This window comes from Rhinoderma darwinii, chromosome 6 (genome assembly GCF_050947455.1).
Source record: "Rhinoderma darwinii isolate aRhiDar2 chromosome 6, aRhiDar2.hap1, whole genome shotgun sequence".
NCBI classification, from domain to species: Eukaryota; Metazoa; Chordata; class Amphibia; order Anura; family Rhinodermatidae; genus Rhinoderma; species Rhinoderma darwinii.
In genome coordinates, this window is record NC_134692.1 from 2,851,508 (window position 1) to 2,873,769 (window position 22,262).

The following is a 22,262-nucleotide window of genomic DNA, read 5'->3' on the forward strand; positions in this document are numbered from 1 at the left end:
ATCATCACCCTCCTCCTGTATATTATCACCCTCCCCCTGTATATCATCACCCTCCTCCTGTATATTATCACCCTCCTCCTGTATATCATCACCCTCCCCCTGTATATTATCACCCTCCTCCTGTATATTATCACCCTCCTCCTGTATATCATCACCCTCCTCCTGTATATCATCACCCTCCTCCTGTATATCATCACCCTCCCCCTGTATATTATCACCCTCCTCCTGTATATCATCACCCTCCTCCTGTATATCATCACCCTCCTCCTGTATATCATCACCCTCCCCCTGTATATCATCACCCTCCTCCTGTATATCATCACCCTCCTCCTGTATATTATCACCCTCCTCCTGTATATCATCACCCTCCTCCTGTATATCATCACCCTCCTCCCGTATATCATCACCCTCCTCCCGTATATCATCACCCTCCCCCTGTATATCATCACCCTCCTCCTGTATATCATCACCCTCCCCCTGTATATTATCACCCTCCTCCTGTATATCATCACCCTCCTCCTGTATATCATCACCCTCCTCCTGTATATCATCACCCTCCTCCTGTATATCATCACCCTCCCCCTGTATATCATCACCCTCCTCCTGTATATCATCACCCTCCCCCTGTATATCATCACCCTCCTCCTGTATATCATCACCCTCCTCCTGTATATCATCACCCTCCTCCTGTATATCATCACCCTCCTCCTGTATATCATCACCCTCCTCCCGTATATCATCACCCTCCTCCCGTATATCATCACCCTCCTCCTGTATATCATCACCCTCCCCCTGTATATCATCACCCTCCTCCTGTATATCATCACCCTCCTCCTGTATATCATCACCCTCCTCCTGTATATTATCACCCTCCTCCTGTATATCATCACCCTCCTCCTGTATATCATCACCCTCCTCCCGTATATCATCACCCTCCTCCTGTATATCATCACCCTCCTCCTGTATATCATCACCCTCCCCCTGTATATCATCACCCTCCTCCTGTATATCATCACCCTCCTCCTGTATATCATCACCCTCCTCCTGTATATCATCACCCTCCTCCTGTATATCATCACCCTCCTCCTGTATATCATCACCCTCCTCCTGTATATTATCACCCTCCTCCTGTATATCATCACCCTCCTCCTGTATATCATCACCCTCCCCCTGTATATCATCACCCTCCTCCTGTATATCATCACCCTCCTGCTGTATATCATCACCCTCCTCCTGTATATTATCACCCTCCTCCTGTATATCATCACCCTCCTCCTGTATATCATCACCCTCCCCCTGTATATTATCACCCTCCTCCTGTATATTATCACCCTCCTCCTGTATATCATCACCCTCCTCCTGTATATCATCACCCTCCTCCTGTATATCATCACCCTCCCCCTGTATATCATCACCCTCCCCCTGTATATCATCACCCTCCTCCTGTATATTATCACCCTCCTCCTGTATATCATCACCCTCCTCCTGTATATCATCACCCTCCTCCCGTATATCATCACCCTCCTCCTGTATATCATCACCCTCCTCCTGTATATCATCACCCTCCCCCTGTATATCATCACCCTCCTCCTGTATATTATCACCCTCCTCCTGTATATCATCACCCTCCTCCTGTATATTATCACCCTCCCCCTGTATATTATATTGCAGTATGATTCGGGGTGTGCAGGTAACGCTCTCGTCCGCTGTGGGTGGAGGGTGACCTCATATATAACACATACGTCGCCCTCTCAGGTATTTGCTGCGGGGGGGGGATCCTTCATCACATTATTATGACCTCGTTATTATATTATTAGCTGAGAACCGTCTCTCATTTCCGCCGTTTTCCTTCCACATTGAGTTTTTCTGCACTTTCTTCCGTCTGGTAGAACGGATATTTCTATGATGGATTATTCTGCGTGCTGTGAATGGCGCAGAGCGTCAGCGAGAATTCAACCAGCAGGATTATTAATCCAAATTATAATGACAAAGCGCGAGGCTGCACAGGATTAGAAGAACATGGCGGCTTCCTTCATGAAACAGCGCCACACTTGTCCACAGGTCGTGTGCGGAATATACACACACCAAACCCGACAGTGTAAGGCTATGTTCACACGGGGTATTTTGCCGAGTTTTTTGACGCGGAAACCGCGCCGCAAAACTCGGCAAAAACGGCCCGAAAATGCCTCCCATTGATTTCAATGGGAGGCGTCGGCGTCTTTTTCCCGCGAGCAGTAAAACTGCCTCGCGGGAAAAAGAAGCGACATGCCCTATCTTCGGGCGCTTCCGCCTCCGACCTCCCGTTGACTTCAATGGGAGGCAGAGAAAGCGTATTTCGCTCTGTTTTATGCCCGCGGCGCTCAATGGCCGCGGGCGAAAAACGGTGCGAAAATCGCCGCGAAAATCAGCGTGCAGGGAGAGGAATATCTGCCTCAAAGTTCCAAACGGAATTTTGAGGCAGATATTCCTCCCCCAAAATACTCCGTGTGAACATAGCCTTATTTAAACGGCCAAGAAAGTTTAATCAGATAAAAAACCTGATGTTATTGAGACGCGTTAAAAACGACAGTAACATAAAAAAGAGGTGGGGGGGGGGGTGATAAAACGGGAGAAGCCGATACTGGCAGTGACATCTATACCAGGGGGTGATACATTGTAAATAGTCCGCAAGGGGGAAGCCAAGAAGAGACCAGGTAAGAGGACGGGACAAGATTGTCCAGCAAAGTAGAGACACAATGTAACGGCAGCACAGAACGGGCAAAAACAGCGGAACAATGGCGTAACCAGCTGAAATACGCCAGGAGCCACTTACACACCCAACGCGTTTCGCCGCAAGACTTTGTCAGGGGGGCTGATGATGATGATGATGATGATGATGATGGCGGCTCAGAGAAAAGAGGGCGCTATATACTGTACAGAAACAGGGAGGATTCATTGTAAATATGTTTTATCTGGAGGAGCGGAATCAAAATGGTGGCGACAGAACCGAAGTGACCAGAGCAGGGAAATCGCCATGAAAAGAATAACCAATCAAATAGGGAAAGTCTACACTAAAACCCACCCCGAGAGGCGCGAACATCAACCAGGACTGGCAAATCAAGTGGCAAGTGTCATGAGAAGAAATAATATAGCGGCCAGAACGCAGTGATGACAGACGCAGAGAGAAGTGCATCACAGCACATCCGGCGGCCGCGTCACGCCTGGTTAAACGGCGCGGAGGGCGGAAGTGCCTAATATATCCGGCCGCATCATATCCGGGTTGCGTGTGGTATTGCAGCTCGGCCCCATTAAGTTCAATAGATCTGAGCTGCAATACCAGATACAACCCATGGACAGGTGTGGCGCTGTTCTTGAAGAAACCCGCCATATACACTACCGTTCAAAAGTTTGGGGTCACCCAGACAATTTTGTGTTTTCCATGAAATCTCACACTTATATTTATCAAATGAGTTGCAAAATGACTAGAAAATACAGTCCAGACATTGACAAGGTTAGAAATAATAATTTTCTCCTTCAGACTTTGCTTTCGTCGCTCCATTTGCAGCAATTCCAGCATTGCAGACCTTTGGCATTCGAGCTGTTAATTTGCTGAGGTCATCGGGAGACATTTCACCCCCCCCCCCCCCCCGTGCTTCCAGAAGCCCCTCCCACAAGTTGGATTGGCTTGATGGGCACTTCTTGCGTACCATACGGCCAAGCTCCTCCCACAACAGCTCTATGGGGTTGAGATCTGGTGACTGCGCTGGCCACTCCATTACAGATAGAATACCGGCTGCCGGCTTCTTCCCTAAATAGTTCTTGCATCATTTGGAGGTGCTTTGGGTCATTGTCCTGTTGTAGGATGAAATTGGCTCCAATCAAGCGCTGTCCACAGGGTATGGCATGGCGTTGCGGAGTGATAGCCTTCCTTATTCACAATCCCTTTTACCTTGTACAAATCTCCCACTTTACCCCAGACCATCACATGACCTCCACCATGCTTGACAGATGGCGTCCGGCGCTCTTCCAGCATCTTTTCAGTTGTTCTGCGTCTCACAAATGTTCTTCTGTGTGATCCAAACACCTCAAACTTCCATTCGTCTGTCCATAACACTTTTTTCCAATCTTCCTCTGTCCAATGTCTGAGCTTTTACCCATATTAATCTTTTCCTTTTATTAGCCAGTCTCAGATATGGCTTTTTCTTTGCCACTCTGCCCTGAAGGCCAGCATCCCGGAGTCGCCTCTTCACTGTAGACGTTGACACTGCCGTTTTGCGGGTACTATTTAATGAAGCTGCCAGTTGAGGACCTGTGAGGCGTCTATTTCTCAAACTAGAGACTCTAATGTACTTGTCTTGTTGCTCAGTTGTGCAGCGGGGCCTCCCACTTCTCTTTCTACTCTGGTTAGAGCCTGTGTGTGCTGTCCTCTGAAGGGAGTAGTACACACCGTTGTAGGAAATCTTCAGTTTCTTGGCAATTTCTCGCATGGAATAGCCTTCATTTCTAAGAACAAGAATAGACTGTCGAGTTTCACATGAAAGCTCTCTTTTTCTAGCCATTTTGAGAGTTTAATCGAACCCACAAATGTAATGCTCCAGATTATCAACTAGCTCAAAGGAAGGTCAGTTTTATAGCTCCTCTAAACAGCAAAACTGTTTACAGCGGTGCTAACATAATTGCACAAGGGTTTTCAAGTGTTTTCTAATCATCCATTAGCCTTCTAACACAGTCAGCAAACACAATGTACCATTAGAACACTGGAGTGATGGTTGCTGGAAATGGGCCTCTATACACCTATGTAGATATTGCATTAAAAACCAGACGTTTGCAGCTAGAATAGTCATTTACCGCATTAACAATGTATAGAGTGGATTTCTGATTAATGTCATGTTATCTTCATTGGAAAAAACTGGGCTTTTCTTGCAAAAATAAGGAAATTTCTAAGTGACCCTAAACTTGTGAACGGTTGTGTATTTCTAAGGCTTCGTTCACATCTGCGTTGGGGCTCCGGTCACGGGTTCTGTCTGAGCTTTCAGGGAAACCCATGAACGGAACCCAAACTGAAACAAGCGGAAACCGTAGGTAACATTGATTTCAATGGTGACGGATCCGGTGCCAATGTTTTCCATTTGTCTCCGTTGTGTAAGAACTCCGTCGTTTTGACGGAATGAACAGCGCAGTCGCCTACGGTATTGATTCTGTCAAAGCTACGGAACCCTCACACAACGGAGACAAATGGAAACCATTGGCCCCCGGATCCGTCACCATTGAAATCAATGTTACCTACGGTTTCCGCTTGTTTCTGTCAGGGCTCCGTTCTGATGGAAAGCTCAGACGGAACGTCACAACGTCGCCCTGACGCAGATGTGAACGAAGCATAAACTGATACAAACGGATGGCATATCATTTTGTATCCATCATCCATTGACTTCAATGTTAAAATAAAAACGGAAAAGTCCTTCCCCTCCGGTGTCCGTCAGTTTTGATGGAAACAATAGCGCAGCAGATCACGGTATTTCTTCTGTCAAAAAAACAGAACCCTGACGGAGCGGAGACGACCTGAACACAACGGACGCAAAAATAAAACCCATAGAAATCAATGTTTTTGTTATGGAAACGCTAACGTCCGTACTTGTGCTCATCTGACGGATCCGCTAGAACGGAAGCGATGGCGCAGATGTGAAGGTTAATCAGTGGCGGGAGTTACACCGAGAGGAGCCTGCAGGATTAAATGAGGATTCTGACGCCGGGTCGCTCCCTTTGGGTCTTGCGGTTTGTCTTCCATGTTCGTCGGGTCACGGAGACGCATAACACTGCGCAGGTTCTCAGCTCTTATTAGAAAAGTGAATGGAGCCGGACGGAACCTCCGCTCTCCTGGGGCCCCCCAGATGCCGCAAGGCCTCCCTGTATATGTGTGCAGCACAGGGGCGGCCCCGGTGTCAGGTCAGTATATGGGCCCCGGCCCCCCATCATACAGCGCCCCCTCTGTAACCCCAGTGATCGAGCTCCATGTTCATCAGCTCAGTGGTACATGCAATCTAATAGACAGGAGGAGGCTGCTTATATAGTGACAGTGGCCCCCCATACACACGGGGCCCCTGAACAACTTACATATATGTGCGCCACTGATACCGTGAACACAGGATCCACCGCAAGCAGCGCCGGGAAAAATCACCAACGTCTGCGCGCTCCCGGGGGGAGGGAACGAAGGGTTGGCCAGTATGGACACATCCCACGTAAGAGCGCCCCCGACTGGTAACATCAGGGACAAACAGTGAGGAGAGGATGGGAACCCCCAGTCTTATCCTTACAAGGGGCTCCTGGCAACACTGAATTGGCTCTGACTGGCCTCTCACTTTACCGCACAGAAGCCTTGCTTTGACTATTTAGTTTAATTTCTGATCACCTTTTTCAAGATCTCTGCTTGCTGTGAATGGGAACATACTTGTTTACATCCAGAGGCTGAATACCCATCCTGACCTCATCTTTCTCACAGATGAGGGTTTGTTACAATGTATCAGAGTAGAGATTTGTACATCAGGTAAACACAGCAGCAGCGCAAACCTGTCCTGAAAATGATGATCGCGCCTGCAGTCCCATCATTCACCTACAGATGTCGCTGCAACAACGCAAACTCTACCGGACCCTGGAGCTGAGCTCAGACCGGGCGCAACTATTCCGACCGGCACTACAACCTGAGGAGGAGGAGAGGGAGGGGGGGGGGGGGGAGTGTGTATATATATTCACAGTGCACTGACTGCGGCCGCAGGGGACGAGCACTGACGGGACAAGTGACCCCGGAGCTCCGATCACCTCAGACCTGTCACCAGGACAACCGGGGAGCAGCCCGCAAGGGGGCGGGGCTCAGAGCGGGCGCACAGCTCAGGGAGAGGAATGGATTGCAAGCTCTATGTACAAGGTGAGTGCGAACCAGAAGAGTGGAGGAGTCAGCCTGCCCCAGATACCCCCCTCCTCAGCCTGCCCCAGATACCCCCCTCCTCAGCCTGCCCCAGATAGCCCCCTCCTCAGCCTGCCCCAGATACCCCCCTCCTCAGCCTGCCCCAGACACCCCCCTCCTCAGCCTGCCCCAGATACCCCCCCTCCTCAGCCTGCCCCAGATACCCCCCTCCTCAGCCTGCCCCAGATACCCCCCTCCTCAGCCTGCCCCAGATACCCCCCCTCCTCAGACTGCCCCAGATACCCCCCTCCTCAGCCTGCCCCAGATACCCCCCTCCTCAGCCTGCCCCAGATACCCCCCCTCCTCAGCCTGCCCCAGATAGCCCCCTCCTCAGCCTGCCCCAGACACCCCCCTCCTCAGCCTGCCCCAGACACCCCCCTCCTCAGCCTGCCCCAGACACCCCCCTCCTCAGCCTGCCCCAGACACCCCCCTCCTCAGCCTGCCCCAGACACCCCCCTCCTCAGCCTGCCCCAGACACCCCCCTCCTCAGCCTGCCCCAGACACCCCCCTCCTCAGCCTGCCCCAGACACCCCCCTCCTCAGCCTGCCCCAGACACCCCCCTCCTCAGCCTGCCCCAGACACCCCCCTCCTCAGCCTGCCCCATATACCCCCCCTCCTCAGCCTGCCCCAGATACCCCCCCTCCTCAGCCTGCCCCAGATACCCCCCCTCCTCAGCCTGCCCCAGATACCCCCCTCCTCAGCCTGCCCCAGATACCCCCCCTCCTCAGACTGACCCAGATACCCCCCTCCTCAGCCTGCCCCAGATACCCCCCTCCTCAGCCTGCCCCAGATACCCCCCTCCTCAGCCTGCCCCAGATACCCCATCCTCTGTCTGTGGGGTCAGCCTGCGCGGATTCCCTGGGGTGCAGATGTTGGAGGGTTTATGATGGGCCCGGGTCCCCCCTCACAGCTGAGCATTGCCTTGTGCAGGTGACGGGAGGATGAGAAGAGGAGGTCCTGCGATGACTGATCGCTCAGGTACATGGGGTGCGGGCGCTCGGGGGGCTCCCCACTACAGAATGCGGCTGCGTCCAGGATATGAGACAACTCAATATTTATCTGTCGAGGCAGAAAAGTGGGGATCAGTCCCTGCCGCAGATGGTGGGGTCCCTGCCGCAGATGGTGGCGTCCCTGCCGCAGATGGTGGCGTCCCTGCTGCAGATAGTGGGGTCCCTGCAGGTGCCGGGTGGTGACCGCTCCTCACATATATCATGACGGTTGTTATTCCTGCTGACTGTTGTTATTCCTGCTGACTGTTTCCTCGGCGTGTTGATCTCCCTTCATAATCTGCGCTCATTGAATACATAAAGTCTGTCAAAATGATTGCCATAGAATATAGCGGGGTCCCGGGCAGGAAGGGGTTAAGACTCGCAGGAGGTTGGGTGTTGCAGGTGGAGTGAGGGGCGAGTGACCCCAATAAATAAGCAGCGTTCCAGGACACGTCAAGACGATGGATTCCTGATGTCATTGATGAGATTTACAAGTGATGGGGGGGGGTCGCTCCGCTCCGCTCGACTCGAGATTGGAATCAGATTACGATTATTTACATATCACAGAGAGACGGAAACTCTAAGGCTATGTTCACACGGGGTCTTTTGCCGAGTTTTTTGACGCGGAAACCGCGTCGCAAAACTCGTCAGAAACGGCCCGAGAACGCCTCCCATTGATTTCAATGGGAGGCGTCGGCGTCTTTTTCCCGCGAGCAGTAAAACTGCCTCGCGGGAAAAAGAAGCGACATGCCCTATCTTCGGGCGCTTCCGCCTCCGACCTCCCATTGACTTCAATGGGAGGCAGGAGAAAGCGTGTTTTATGCCCGCGGCGCTCAATGGCCGCGGGCGAAAAACGGCGCGATAATTGCTGTTCACACGGAGTATTTTCCGTTTGGAACTTTGAGGCAGATATTCCTCCCCCAAAATACTCCGTGTGAACATAGCCTGAGACTGGGGTCTCCGGCTCTTGTCAAACTACAACTCCCACTTGGCCTCTCAGGCTATACTGGGAGTTGTAGTTTGACGATAACGGTTGTAGGACCCAGTGCGGTGCAGCGTCCGATGTGACGTCATCAGCGCGGTGTACGGGCAGAAGCCGTAATCTGGATTTAATCTGACCTCTATTATTCTGGTTTTTGCGCAGAACCGCCTGATAATCCGGAATATTGTGAAGCGGTTGAGCTGAGATAATCTGCAGCGTCCTCCGGATCATTAGCGGCAGCCGATTCTATATTGTATTATTGCGGGCGGCGCGGTAATGGCTTCACCCTCCGGTTCTGTGCTGGGGAACGTCCTGTGTATTATCTTCTCTCTGATAATCCGGAACGTCTGGTAATCCGCCATCTGTTGGGCCCCATTAAGGAGAGTTTCTACCCTTGGATTTTGCTCTTTGTCTCCTTTGTGTTGTGAACATGAGTGATCAGAAGGTTCCAGCAGCTCGGAGGTTAATCCAGGGACCCCCTTTTCTTTACCTCTGAATCACCGTCGTGGCTGCGTCCACAATCCCCCCTTTGTTGTGATCTCGCTGTGATATGCGGGAACGGGAATGAGCCGAGTGGGATCTTTAACTCCGGCCGCCCCTTTAAGCATTGTTGGGGGTTATAATGTGGGGTCTGCGCCGGTTCATGCGGCAGAGCCGGGTTAGTAGCTGGCGGGGCACATTGGGTAGAATCTGGAGACGTTTGGTAGGAGCCGTGGCCTGGCCACACAATGGCGCTGGGTGGGAGGCTGTCGCTCAGTTTGGGGGTTCTTCTTTGAAGTAAGTTGAATAGAAAGTTGACAATGATGAAATATAGTGGGGGGGACACAATGAGGCGGGGGTCAGCCGGGCGCTGGGTACGGGCTCTGCTCTGATCTACGTCTTATTGGCGGCTCTATAAGGCCTCGTTCACACTGAGTTTTTTGCAGGAGGAAAATTCTGCCTCAAAATTCCGTTTGGCATTTTGAGGCAGATTTTGTGCTTCCTGCACGTCGTTTGCCACGATTTTCGCCGCGTTTTTCGCCCACGGCCATTGAGTGCTACGGGCAAAGAACTCTGCGAAATACGCTTTCTCTGCCTCCCATTGATGTCAATGGGAGGTCAGAGGCGTAAACGCGCGAAGATAGGCATGTCCCTTCTCTGTCCCGCAAGGCGGTTTTACCGGGTGAAAACCGCCCCCGCCTCCCATAGAAATCAATGGGAGGCATTTTCGGCCAGTTTTTGACGAGTTTTGCCGAGTGGTTTCCGCTCCAAAAAGCTCGTCAAAATACTCAGTGTGAACAGGCCCTAAGGATTAGGCGATGTTCACACACAAACTCAAAAAAGTCTCAAAATACAAGAGAAAACGGCTCCTGATTTTCAGATGTTTTTTTTGTGCCACTCGTGATTTTCGCTGCGTTTTTCACGTCCGTTTTTGGAGCTTTTTTCAATAGTCTTTGGAAAACGGCTCAAAAGTGTCCTGCGCTTCTTTTTTGCTGCCGTATTTTTACGCGTAAAAAAACGCCGCCAAAAACACTCCGTTGGAACAGAACGCCGTTTTCCTTTTGAAATCAATGGGCAGATGTCTGCTTCCGATTTTTGAGGCGTTTACGGCCGTGTGAACATCCCCTTATGATTCCTGGAAATGCTAAAATCACAACCGCAGATGAGTCGCATTCTCTGATTCGTCAGGATCCTCCGAGTCGCCGGCCCCTAGAATATCGGAGGTCGCTGTTTAGGGCTTGTTCACACTTCTCCAGAGGTATCAACGATTCGCCGCGCTGCTTGATGGAGGTGAAAGCACGACTCCTGTCCCGTGGAAACGCTGAACTTCTCCCGCGGCGGCTCCATCAGTGACTCCAGCTCAGCTGCTATGTCTGTTGGAGCCTGAGGTAGTCCGAAATCCACCCCTTGTTTCATTCATGGACCCGTGCTTTAGGCTCTGTTCACACGCAAAACGAAAAATGGCTGTAAAACACGGAGCAGTTTTCAAGGGTAACCAGCCTCTGATTTTCAGCCGTTTTTTAAGCATCAGCCGTTTTTTTATGCGTTTTTTGCGGCGGTTTTTGGAGCTGTTTTTCTATTGACACAATGAAAAAAGGCTCCAAAAATGGAGGCCCGAAAAAAAAGTTTTTTTTTTTTTTTTTTTTACGTGCCGTTTTTTTCAAACGGCTGCACAAAAAATGTGGGAACGAAATGGCGTTTTTCCCATTGAAATCAATGGCCAGATGTTTGGAGGCGTTCAGCTTCCGTTTTCAGGTAGTTTACGGCCCAAGAAACGTCTGCCGATAAGCCGCGTGCACAAGCCGGTCACTTCTTGAGCCGTTTTTCATTGCGTGAATAGAAAATCCGCTCCAAAAACGGCCGCAAAAAACGCATCAAAAAATGTTTCCTTATAAAACGGCTGAAACTCAGAGGCTGTTTACCCTTGAAAAGCTCCGTATTTTACAGACGTTTTTCGTTTAGCGTGTGAACGGCTCCAAAAACGGCTCAAGATGTGACATGCGCCATTTTTTTAAAGCCGCATTAAAAAAACGCCCCGTCCGAATAAAACGCCGGTTTTCACATTGAAATTAATGGGCAGATGTTTGGAGGCGGTAACACACCGAAAAACGTCTAAAAATCTTGCGTAAACGTCCCCTAAGGGTATGTTCACACAATCTTTTTTTCGGGCCGTAAACGCCCGGAAAACGGCTAAAAGTGCAGGGGCTGAACGCCTTCTAACATCTGCCGTTGATTTCAATAGGAAAAATGGCGTTCAGTTCCCACATAATGGCTGCGTGAAAAAAAGCCTTGTAAAAAGTGCAGGTCACTTGAGCCGTTTTTGGAGCCGTTTTTCATTGACTCGATAGAAAAACAGCCGTAAAAAACGCAGCGAAAATCGTGAGTGGCTTAAAAAACGTCTGAAAATCAGGAGCGGTTTAACCCTTGAAAACCGCTCCGAATTTTCACATGGTTTTAATTTTGTGTGTGAACAGACTCTTATGCTGCAACCCTGCTTATTTCTATTTGCTTGTCGTCTCTTCTTTAGGCCGGGTTCACACGAGCACATTAACGTCGGACGGAACGTATTTCGGCCGCAAGTCCCGGACCGAACACACTGCAGGGAGCCGGGCATCATAGTTATGTACGACGCTAGGAGTCCCTGCCTTGCTGCAGGACAACTGTCCCTGTAATCATGTCTTCATACATAACTATGATGCTCCCGGCTCCCTGCAGTGTGTTCGGTCCGGGACTTGCGGCCAAAATACGTTCTGTCCATTATAGACCGAACACGCTCGTGTGAATCCGGCCTTAGGGCATGTTCACACACACTAATTACGGACGAAAAATGCGGCTTGAAAGCGTTGACAAACATCTGCCCATTGAAAGCGATGGGCTGACGTTTGTCTGTTCACACGAGGCGTATATTTACGCGCCGCTGTCAAATGACGGCGCGTAAATAGACGCCCGCGTCAAAGAAGTGTCATGTCACTTCTTGGGGCGTAATTGGAGCCGTTATTCATTGACTCCAATGAAAAGCAGCGCCAATTATGCCCGTAATGGACGCGGCGTTCAAGCGCCTGCACATGCCGTTACGGCTGAAATGACTGGGCTGTTTTCTCCTGAAAACATCCCCGTAGTTTCAGCCGTAACGGACGCCCTCGTGTGAACATACCCTCACTGCTCTGTCTACTTTGTACCCAGATCTCTGTTCATCCTGAGCCTTCAGGTTCATGAATAAAATACATGGTTATTTTTTGCTGGGGCGGCGCGGACGGGACAGCAGGGACCGTGCAGGTTTATATATCATGACAAGTAGCCGGGTGACCACCACGATCAGCAGAGCAATGGCGGCCATAAGTGGTTGTCACCGGCATCTGTAACCTGTGCAGGAGATGAGGATAATGGCGAGGACTCCACACCAGCGGACCGATCCCGTCCATTGCTTCTTTAGGCCGCATTCACACAGTGCAGTTTTGTTTCTTTGCAATTTTTGTAGCCACAACCAGGTTTGAATTGTAAAGGGAGGGGAAGTACAAGAAAGGTTCTACTTATTTTCTTTTTTTCACCTGGTTGTGGCTTCAATAACTGCACTGTGTGAATAGAGTCTTCGGGATTGTTTACATGAGTCGATTTTTTTTTTTTTTTTTTTCTTTAATGTTAAATTTTATAATCACAGGAAAAAAAAGTGCCATCGTTGCTTAAAACTGCAGGATGTTTGCTGCAATTACGAAAATCGCAGCAAAAACCGCCACAAACAACGACTCATGTGAACATTCCCCTCGAAGACGCACACGGCAGGATTTAGGTCAGTATTGACCCTGCGCAGAGGAGATGATAGAGTGATGGTCCGCACCTCTGCCGTATTTGGATCCACTTCTGGTTTTGTCTTCCAGATACTGATGCAGAATCCGTAAGTGTGAACGCGTCCTGCGGAGATGTCCGTTATATCCCTGCCGGTCCCCTCATTGTCATCACTTATTTATTAGGGAATTCCTGTTTTCTCAGTTCCTTATTATTTTCTGCTCCGGCCGTTCTTGCGCTGATCACCCCCCAGAATCTCACGTTTCCTCCGCACGCAAAACTTGTATCCACTTTCTTTTAAGTGCAAAATGATAATTCACTACAATAATAATAAAGATGTTGTTCACGGAGGTCGATGTCGTCTCCATCCTGCAGGTCGTGCCGAGCGTTGCGAGGATTCTGCAGTCACCACATTGATTTACAGATGAATTGTGACAATGAATCTATATAGAATTGTATCTATAGGGAGAGACCGGTACGTTGTATCTATGGAGTGACCGGTACGTTGTATCTATAGGGAGTGACCGGTACGTTGTATCTATGGAGTGACCGGTACGTTGTATCCATAGGGAGTGACCGGTACGTTGTATCCATAGGGAGTGACCGGTACGTTGTATCCATAGGGAGAGACCGGTACGTTGTATCTATAGGGAGTGACCGGTACGTTGTATCCATAGAGTGACCGGTACGTTGTATCCATAGAGTGACCGGTACGTTGTATCCATAGAGTGACCGGTACGTTGTATCCATAGAGTGACCGGTACGTTGTATCCATAGAGTGACCGGTACGTTGTATCCATAGAGTGACCGGTACGTTGTATCCATAGAGTGACCGGTACATTGTATCCATAGAGTGACCGGTACGTTGTATCCATAGAGTGACCGGTACGTTGTATCCATAGAGTGACCGGTACGTTGTATCCATAGAGTGACCGGTACGTTGTATCCATAGGGAGTGACCGGTACGTTGTATCCATAGGGAGTGACCGGTACGTTGTATCCATAGGGAGTGACCGGTACGTTGTATCCATAGGGAGTGACCGGTACGTTGTATCCATAGGGAGTGACCGGTACGTTGTATCCATAGGGAGTGACCGGTACGTTGTATCCATAGGGAGTGACCGGTACGTTGTATCCATAGGGAGTGACCGGTACGTTGTATCCATAGGGAGTGACCGGTACGTTGTATCCATAGGGAGTGACCGGTACGTTGTATCCATAGGGAGTGACCGGTACGTTGTATCCATAGGGAGTGACCGGTACGTTGTATCCATAGGGAGTGACCGGTACGTTGTATCCATAGGGAGTGACCGGTACGTTGTATCCATAGGGAGTGACCGGTACGTTGTATCCATAGGGAGTGACCGGTACGTTGTATCCATAGGGAGTGACCGGTACGTTGTATCCATAGGGAGTGACCGGTACGTTGTATCCATAGGGAGTGACCGGTACGTTGTATCCATAGGGAGTGACCGGTACGTTGTATCCATAGGAGTGACCGGTACGTTGTATCCATAGGGAGTGACCGGTACGTTGTATCCATAGGGAGTGACCGGTACGTTGTATCCATAGGGAGTGACCGGTACGTTGTATCCATAGGGAGTGACCGGTACGTTGTATCCATAGGGAGTGACCGGTACGTTGTATCTATAGGGAGTGACCGGTACGTTGTATCTATAGGGAGTGACCGGTACGTTGTATCTATAGGGAGTGACCGGTACGTTGTATCTATAGGGAGTGACCGGTACGTTGTATCTAGGGAGTGACCGGTACGTTGTATCCCTAGGGAGTGACCGGTACGTTGTATCCCTAGGGAGTGACCGGTACGTTGTATCCCTAGGGAGTGACCGGTACGTTGTATCCCTAGGGAGTGACCGGTACGTTGTATCCCTAGGGAGTGACCGGTACGTTGTATCCCTAGGGAGTGACCGGTACGTTGTATCCCTAGGGAGTGACCGGTACGTTGTATCCCTAGGGAGTGACCGGTACGTTGTATCCCTAGGGAGTGACCGGTACGTTGTATCCCTAGGGAGTGACCGGTACGTTGTATCCCTAGGGAGTGACCGGTACGTTGTATCCCTAGGGAGTGACCGGTACGTTGTATCCCTAGGGAGTGACCGGTACGTTGTATCCCTAGGGAGTGACCGGTACGTTGTATCCCTAGGGAGTGACCGGTACGTTGTATCCCTAGGGAGTGACCGGTACGTTGTATCCCTAGGGAGTGACCGGTACGTTGTATCCCTAGGGAGTGACCGGTACGTTGTATCCCTAGGGAGTGACCGGTACGTTGTATCCCTAGGGAGTGACCGGTACGTTGTATCCCTAGGGAGTGACCGGTACGTTGTATCCCTAGGGAGTGACCGGTACGTTGTATCCCTAGGGAGTGACCGGTACGTTGTATCCCTAGGGAGTGACCGGTACGTTGTATCCCTAGGGAGTGACCGGTACGTTGTATCCCTAGGGAGTGACCGGTACGTTGTATCCCTAGGGAGTGACCGGTACGTTGTATCCCTAGGGAGTGACCGGTACGTTGTATCCCTAGGGAGTGACCGGTACGTTGTATCCCTAGGGAGTGACCGGTACGTTGTATCCCTAGGGAGTGACCGGTACGTTGTATCCCTAGGGAGTGACCGGTACGTTGTATCCCTAGGGAGTGACCGGTACGTTGTATCCCTAGGGAGTGACCGGTACGTTGTATCCCTAGGGAGTGACCGGTACGTTGTATCCCTAGGGAGTGACCGGTACGTTGTATCCCTAGGGAGTGACCGGTACGTTGTATCCCTAGGGAGTGACCGGTACGTTGTATCCCTAGGGAGTGACCGGTACGTTGTATCCCTAGGGAGTGACCGGTACGTTGTATCCCTAGGGAGTGACCGGTACGTTGTATCCCTAGGGAGTGACCGGTACGTTGTATCCCTAGGGAGTGACCGGTACGTTGTATCCCTAGGGAGTGACCGGTACGTTGTATCCCTAGGGAGTGACCGGTACGTTGTATCCCTAGGGAGTGACCGGTACGTTGTATCCCTAGGGAGTGACCGGTACGTTGTATCCCTAGGGAGTGACCGGTACGTTGTATCCCTAGGGAGTGACCGGTACGTTGTATCCCTAGGGAGTGACCGGTACGTTGTATCCCTAGGGAGTGACCGGTACGTTGTATCCCTAGGGAGTGACCGGTACGTTGTATCCCTAGGGAGTGACCGGTACGTTGTATCCCTAGGGAGTGACCGGTACGTTGTATCCCTAGGGAGTGACCGGTACGTTGTATCCATAGGGAGTGACCGGTACGTTGTATCTATGGAGTGACCGGTACGTTGTATCCATAGGGAGTGACCGGTACGTTGTATCCATAGGGAGAGACCGGTACGTTGTATCTATAGGGAGTGACCGGTACGTTGTATCCATAGAGTGACCGGTACGTTGTATCCATAGAGTGACCGGTACGTTGTATCCATAGGGAGTGACCGGTACGTTGTATCCATAGGGAGTGACCGGTACGTTGTATCCATAGGGAGTGACCGGTACGTTGTATCCATAGGGAGTGACCGGTACGTTGTATCCATAGGGAGTGACCGGTACGTTGTATCCATAGGGAGTGACCGGTACGTTGTATCCATAGGGAGTGACCGGTACGTTGTATCCATAGGGAGTGACCGGTACGTTGTATCCATAGGGAGTGACCGGTACGTTGTATCCATAGGGAGTGACCGGTACGTTGTATCCATAGGGAGTGACCGGTACGTTGTATCCATAGGGAGTGACCGGTACGTTGTATCCATAGGGAGTGACCGGTACGTTGTATCCATAGGGAGTGACCGGTACGTTGTATCCATAGGGAGTGACCGGTACGTTGTATCCATAGGGAGTGACCGGTACGTTGTATCCATAGGGAGTGACCGGTACGTTGTATCCATAGGGAGTGACCGGTACGTTGTATCCATAGGGAGTGACCGGTACGTTGTATCCATAGGGAGTGACCGGTACGGTGTATCCATAGGGAGTGACCGGTACGTTGTATCCCTAGGGAGTGACCGGTACGTTGTATCCCTAGGGAGTGACCGGTACGTTGTATCCCTAGGGAGTGACCGGTACGTTGTATCCCTAGGGAGTGACCGGTACGTTGTATCCCTAGGGAGTGACCGGTACGTTGTATCCCTAGGGAGTGACCGGTACGTTGTATCCCTAGGGAGTGACCGGTACGTTGTATCCCTAGGGAGTGACCGGTACGTTGTATCCCTAGGGAGTGACCGGTACGTTGTATCCCTAGGGAGTGACCGGTACGTTGTATCCCTAGGGAGTGACCGGTACGTTGTATCCCTAGGGAGTGACCGGTACGTTGTATCCCTAGGGAGTGACCGGTACGTTGTATCCCTAGGGGAGTGACCGGTACGTTGTATCCCTAGGGAGTGACCGGTACGTTGTATCCCTAGGGAGTGACCGGTACGTTGTATCCCTAGGGAGTGACCGGTACGTTGTATCCCTAGGGAGTGACCGGTACGTTGTATCCCTAGGGAGTGACCGGTACGTTGTATCCCTAGGGAGTGACCGGTACGTTGTATCCCTAGGGAGTGACCGGTACGTTGTATCCCTAGGGAGTGACCGGTACGTTGTATCCCTAGGGAGTGACCGGTACGTTGTATCCCTAGGGAGTGACCGGTACGTTGTATCCCTAGGGAGTGACCGGTACGTTGTATCCCTAGGGAGTGACCGGTACGTTGTATCCCTAGGGAGTGACCGGTACGTTGTATCCCTAGGGAGTGACCGGTACGTTGTATCCCTAGGGAGTGACCGGTACGTTGTGTCTATAGGGAGTGACCGGTACGTTGTGTCTATAGGGAGTGACCGGTACGTTGTATCCATAGGGAGTGACCGGTACGTTGTATCCATAGGGAGTGACCGGTACGTTGTATCCCTAGGGAGTGACCGGTACGTTGTATCCCTAGGGAGTGACCGGTACGTTGTATCCCTAGGGAGTGACCGGTACGTTGTATCCCTAGGGAGTGACCGGTACGTTGTATCCCTAGGGAGTGACCGGTACGTTGTATCTATAGGGTAACCGGTACGTTGTATCCATAGTGAGGGCTGGAAGCGTTTCATTGTATTGTCTGAGCCTCCTCTCATTGTTTGGGCGACCACAATGACTCGTGCGGCGCCTGCCTCGCGCTGATAAAGTAATAAACCGTCCTCCATCTAATTATAGGGACCGGGTCTCCTGGTGATAAGGAGATGGGAACGCCATGAAGATGATGTGGGGTCCAGTCTGTGGGATTCCTGCCCCCAGCAGAAGGCTATACGGGGGCACAGATACTGCAAAGCCGCATGTCAGAGATTTTCTTCTAGGGGAGAATATGTCGTCCTATAGAGCGTGCCACAGAAAGCCGCCATACCGAACCGCAAGGCCCCATGGGTGTCCGATTATGGCTCCGTACACCTCGGGGGTTATACAGAGCCGTAATACGAAGAGTCGTCCTCTTCTGTCAACTTGTTATCATTTCTCATCCGCTGTTCCTGAGTTCCATCCATGTCGGGGAAAGCTGGGTGACTGCCAATCTGGGGATTACAGGTCCTTCCGTAGTTGTCACTCAGCTTTACTATTCCTGAGTGGTAAATCCCGCCTGGTTATGAACCGATATGGGAGCAGGAGATGTGATACTAGAGCTGGGGGGATTTTCTGTTCAGGTGTCTGGGAAAGCTGGGTGACTACCAATATGGTCCGGTTTACTTCTTCCTCTGTATTTGTCACCCAGCCTGATTTTATATAGAGATTTGTGGGGTCTTCGCGTCATAATACCTGTAGCCTGGCGCCAGTTATTGGAATATTGACGACTGGTTTGTGTATGTGTCCACTTCTCTACATTCATTATATTGTGTTCATAACTTCCACCTGGAGGAGGGGCTAAAGAAGTACAACCCCCATTATTGTTAGAGTCGTTCGTTAACATATAATAATGATCTCTATATGTCGCCTCCATCAACGCTGGGGAAGCCGTAAATATATCACGGGACACATAGAACTAAAATCATCCAACAGTAAGGAGAGAGGGTCCTGCTGTCCACAAGAGCTGACAATCTAATGGGACGAGTGGTGCGCACCAGTAGTTTGGAGTTTTGTCAGATGAATCTGTGGCTGATACAAAGTGTCAGGAGGGGTCAAGGCTGCGAACCCCCCCCCCCCCCCCGGCCAGCGACCACATGTGCGGATGTGACAGGCAGGACATTGACCTCCGCCGGGTGACACCAGGATGGTCAAGATAATACAAGCAGTGAGTCAATCAGGGGGCGGGGGGGTCAGAAGGTAAATGACGTTTTGGGCTTCTCCTCCATGGATATCGATCCTATGACAGTGCTGCAGGTGCTATATGGTAACGTTTAGTCCTCTCCGTGGAGCCGCGGCCGCAGGTGGAGAGCATGTAAGACCATAAAGAAGTACATGAAATACCAGCAGCATTTAATAGGGGACAGGGAGCTGAGCTCTTAAAGGGGTTTCCCAGTTGTATATAATGATTAGGTTGAATCTACGTACACAGTCCAGTCCCATTATTATTACGACCACCTCCTACTTTCCATGTCGGCAGCGCGTGGCCCATGAAGGCAGTGATGTGTGGTGGGCTCGGTGGGTATATAAGGGGTACGGTCGGCTGTCTGATCACTCGTTGTCATGGGTAACGGGCGATTTATCAGAGTTGTAATAAGGGATGATTATCGGCTCTCGGTCCGGGGTGCCCGTATTTCTCACACAGTGCAGTTTGTGAACTGTTCGCGTGCTGCTGTGGTGACAGGGTATCGTGAGTGGACAAATGGCGCCATTGGGAATAACCGACGTGGAAACTGCCGAGCACCACGCGCCATTGATGTGAGAGGTGAACGTCGGCTACGAAGGTGAGCGAGGGCCGAACGACACGCTACAGTGGAGCAGCTCACCGTGAAAATCATCCAGGGGACGACCAGACGTGCGTCTAAAACAACATGCGAATCCCTGCGTATGGGGCTCCGAAGCCGACGGACGTCACCGCTCCTATGTAACAAAGCTGCAGCGGAGAAAAAGGCTTCAGTTTGCGCGGCAGGATCGGATTTGGACCACCGATGATCGGCGGAGGGTCGTCTTCTCCGATGGATGATCGGCGGAGGGTCGTCTTCTCCGATGGATGATCGGCGGAGGGTCGTCTTCTCCGATGGATGATCGACGGAGGGTCGTCTTCTCCGATGGATGATCGGCGGAGGGTCGTCTTCTCCGATGGATGATCGGCGGAGGGTCGTCTTCTCCGATGGATGATCGGCGGAGGGTCGTCTTCTCCGATGGATGATCGGCGGAGGGTCGTCTTCTCCGATGGATGATCGGCGGAGGGTCGTCTTCTCCGATGGATGATCGGCGGAGGGTCGTCTTCTCCGATGGATGATCGGCGGAGCGTCGCCTTCTCCGATGGATGATCGGCAGATCACGTCCCCCCTACATGCTGATTGTCTTCCCTGGGGCAGGTGGAATCTTCCAGCAACACAACGACGTGTCACACGGCTAGAAATGTCCGACAGGAAGAGCCCGACCAAGACCCCCAAGTACTTCCCGTCCCCCTAATTCTCCAGACCTGAACCCAATTCAGCACCTGTGGGACCTCGATCTTCTTGTTCACTCTATGGATTCCCCCCCCCCCCCCACGCACCCTCTGCAGTCAGCACGGCGCCCAATACCGGAGACCCCCGACCAGCACCTTATAGATCACTCCCCGCCCGTCTACTGCTGCCCATGGCGGTCACTCTGGAGATTACCTGCTGTCAATGCTGCTCAGAATAATGTCATAATTTTGTAGTGTTTCTGTTGCACTCTACTAAAACAATGAAAAACCGGAGCAGGTATAAAACGAGTTCAATCTGCAACACTCAAAAGTAAGTACAAAATAAAAGTATTAAACCTTTATTCATTTTCTATCTGGGTACGTGCTGGGGGAAGGACATTGACTAAGGACTTTTCTTCTAAGTTGTGTGTCCTTAAACTGTTAGAGCGGTATTCTACTTTTATTTTGTGGTCATAATAATGTGACTCTACTGTGTATAATAAAAGTTCTGTAACTTTCTAATAGAATAATAACACCACCATCAGAATAGTGAGTGCAGCTCTGGAGTATAATACAGGATGTAACTCAGGATCAGTACAGGATAAGTAATGTAATGTATGTACACAGTGACACCACCAGCAGAATAGTGAGTGCAGCTCTGGAGTATAATACAGGAGGTAACTCAGGATCAGTACAGGATAAGTAATGTAATGTATGTACACAGTGACTCCACCAGCAGAATAGTGAGTGCAGCTCTGGAGTATAATACAGGATGTAACTCAGGATCAGTACAGGATAAGTAATGTAATGTATGTACACAGTGACTCCACCAGCAGAATAGTGAGTGCAGCTCTGGAGTATAATACAGGATATAACTCAGGATCAGTACAGGATAGGTAATGTAATGTATGTACACAGTGACTCCACCAGCAGAATAGTGAGTGCAGCTCTGGAGTATAATACAGGATGTAACTCAGGATCAGTACAGGATAAGTAATGTATGTACACAGTGACTCCACCAGCAGAATAGTGAGTGCAGCTCTGGAGTATAATACTGGATATAACTCAGGATCAGTACAGGATAAGTAATGTATGTACACAGTGATTCCACCAGCAGAATAGTGAGTGCAGCTCTGGAGTATAATACAGGATATAACTCAGGATCAGTACGGGATAAGTAATGTAATATATGTACACAGTGACTCCACCAGCAGAATAGTGAGTGCAGCTCTGGAGTATAATACAGGATGTAACTCAGGATCAGTACGGGATAAGTAATGTAATATATGTACACAGTGACTCCACCAGCAGAATAGTGAGTGCAGCTCTGGAGTATAATACAGGATGTAACTCTGCATTAATACAGGACTGTATGTACGCAGTGGGGGGAATTTATTAACAACTTTACTCGAATATTGTGAATTTACAAAATATTGCAACTTTATGCTGTTTTACCCTGTTTTCAAAAGTGGGCGGGGATAAGTGGAGAGGCGTGGCCTTCCATGGATTAACAGCTTTACTATAATTTACACCAGAAATGGCGT

At 50.6% G+C, this 22,262-nt stretch overlaps 1 protein-coding gene across 5 annotated transcripts in view; it reads left to right on the forward strand.

Annotated features, from left to right (window-relative positions):
• Positions 1-6,721: 6,721 nt before the first annotated feature.
• The window catches only part of MYLK (myosin light chain kinase), a 177,597-nt gene continuing 162,056 nt past the window's right edge, over positions 6,722-22,262 (forward strand). For all 5 annotated transcript variants that reach the window (XM_075829025.1, XM_075829026.1, XM_075829024.1 and 2 more), the window contains exon 1: positions 6,722-6,898. Coding sequence is in view for 3 of the 5 variants with exons in the window: in XM_075829024.1 (XP_075685139.1) it covers positions 6,890-6,898 (9 nt within the window). In the remaining 2 variants the exon portion in view is untranslated. The remainder of the gene's footprint in view (positions 6,899-22,262) is intronic.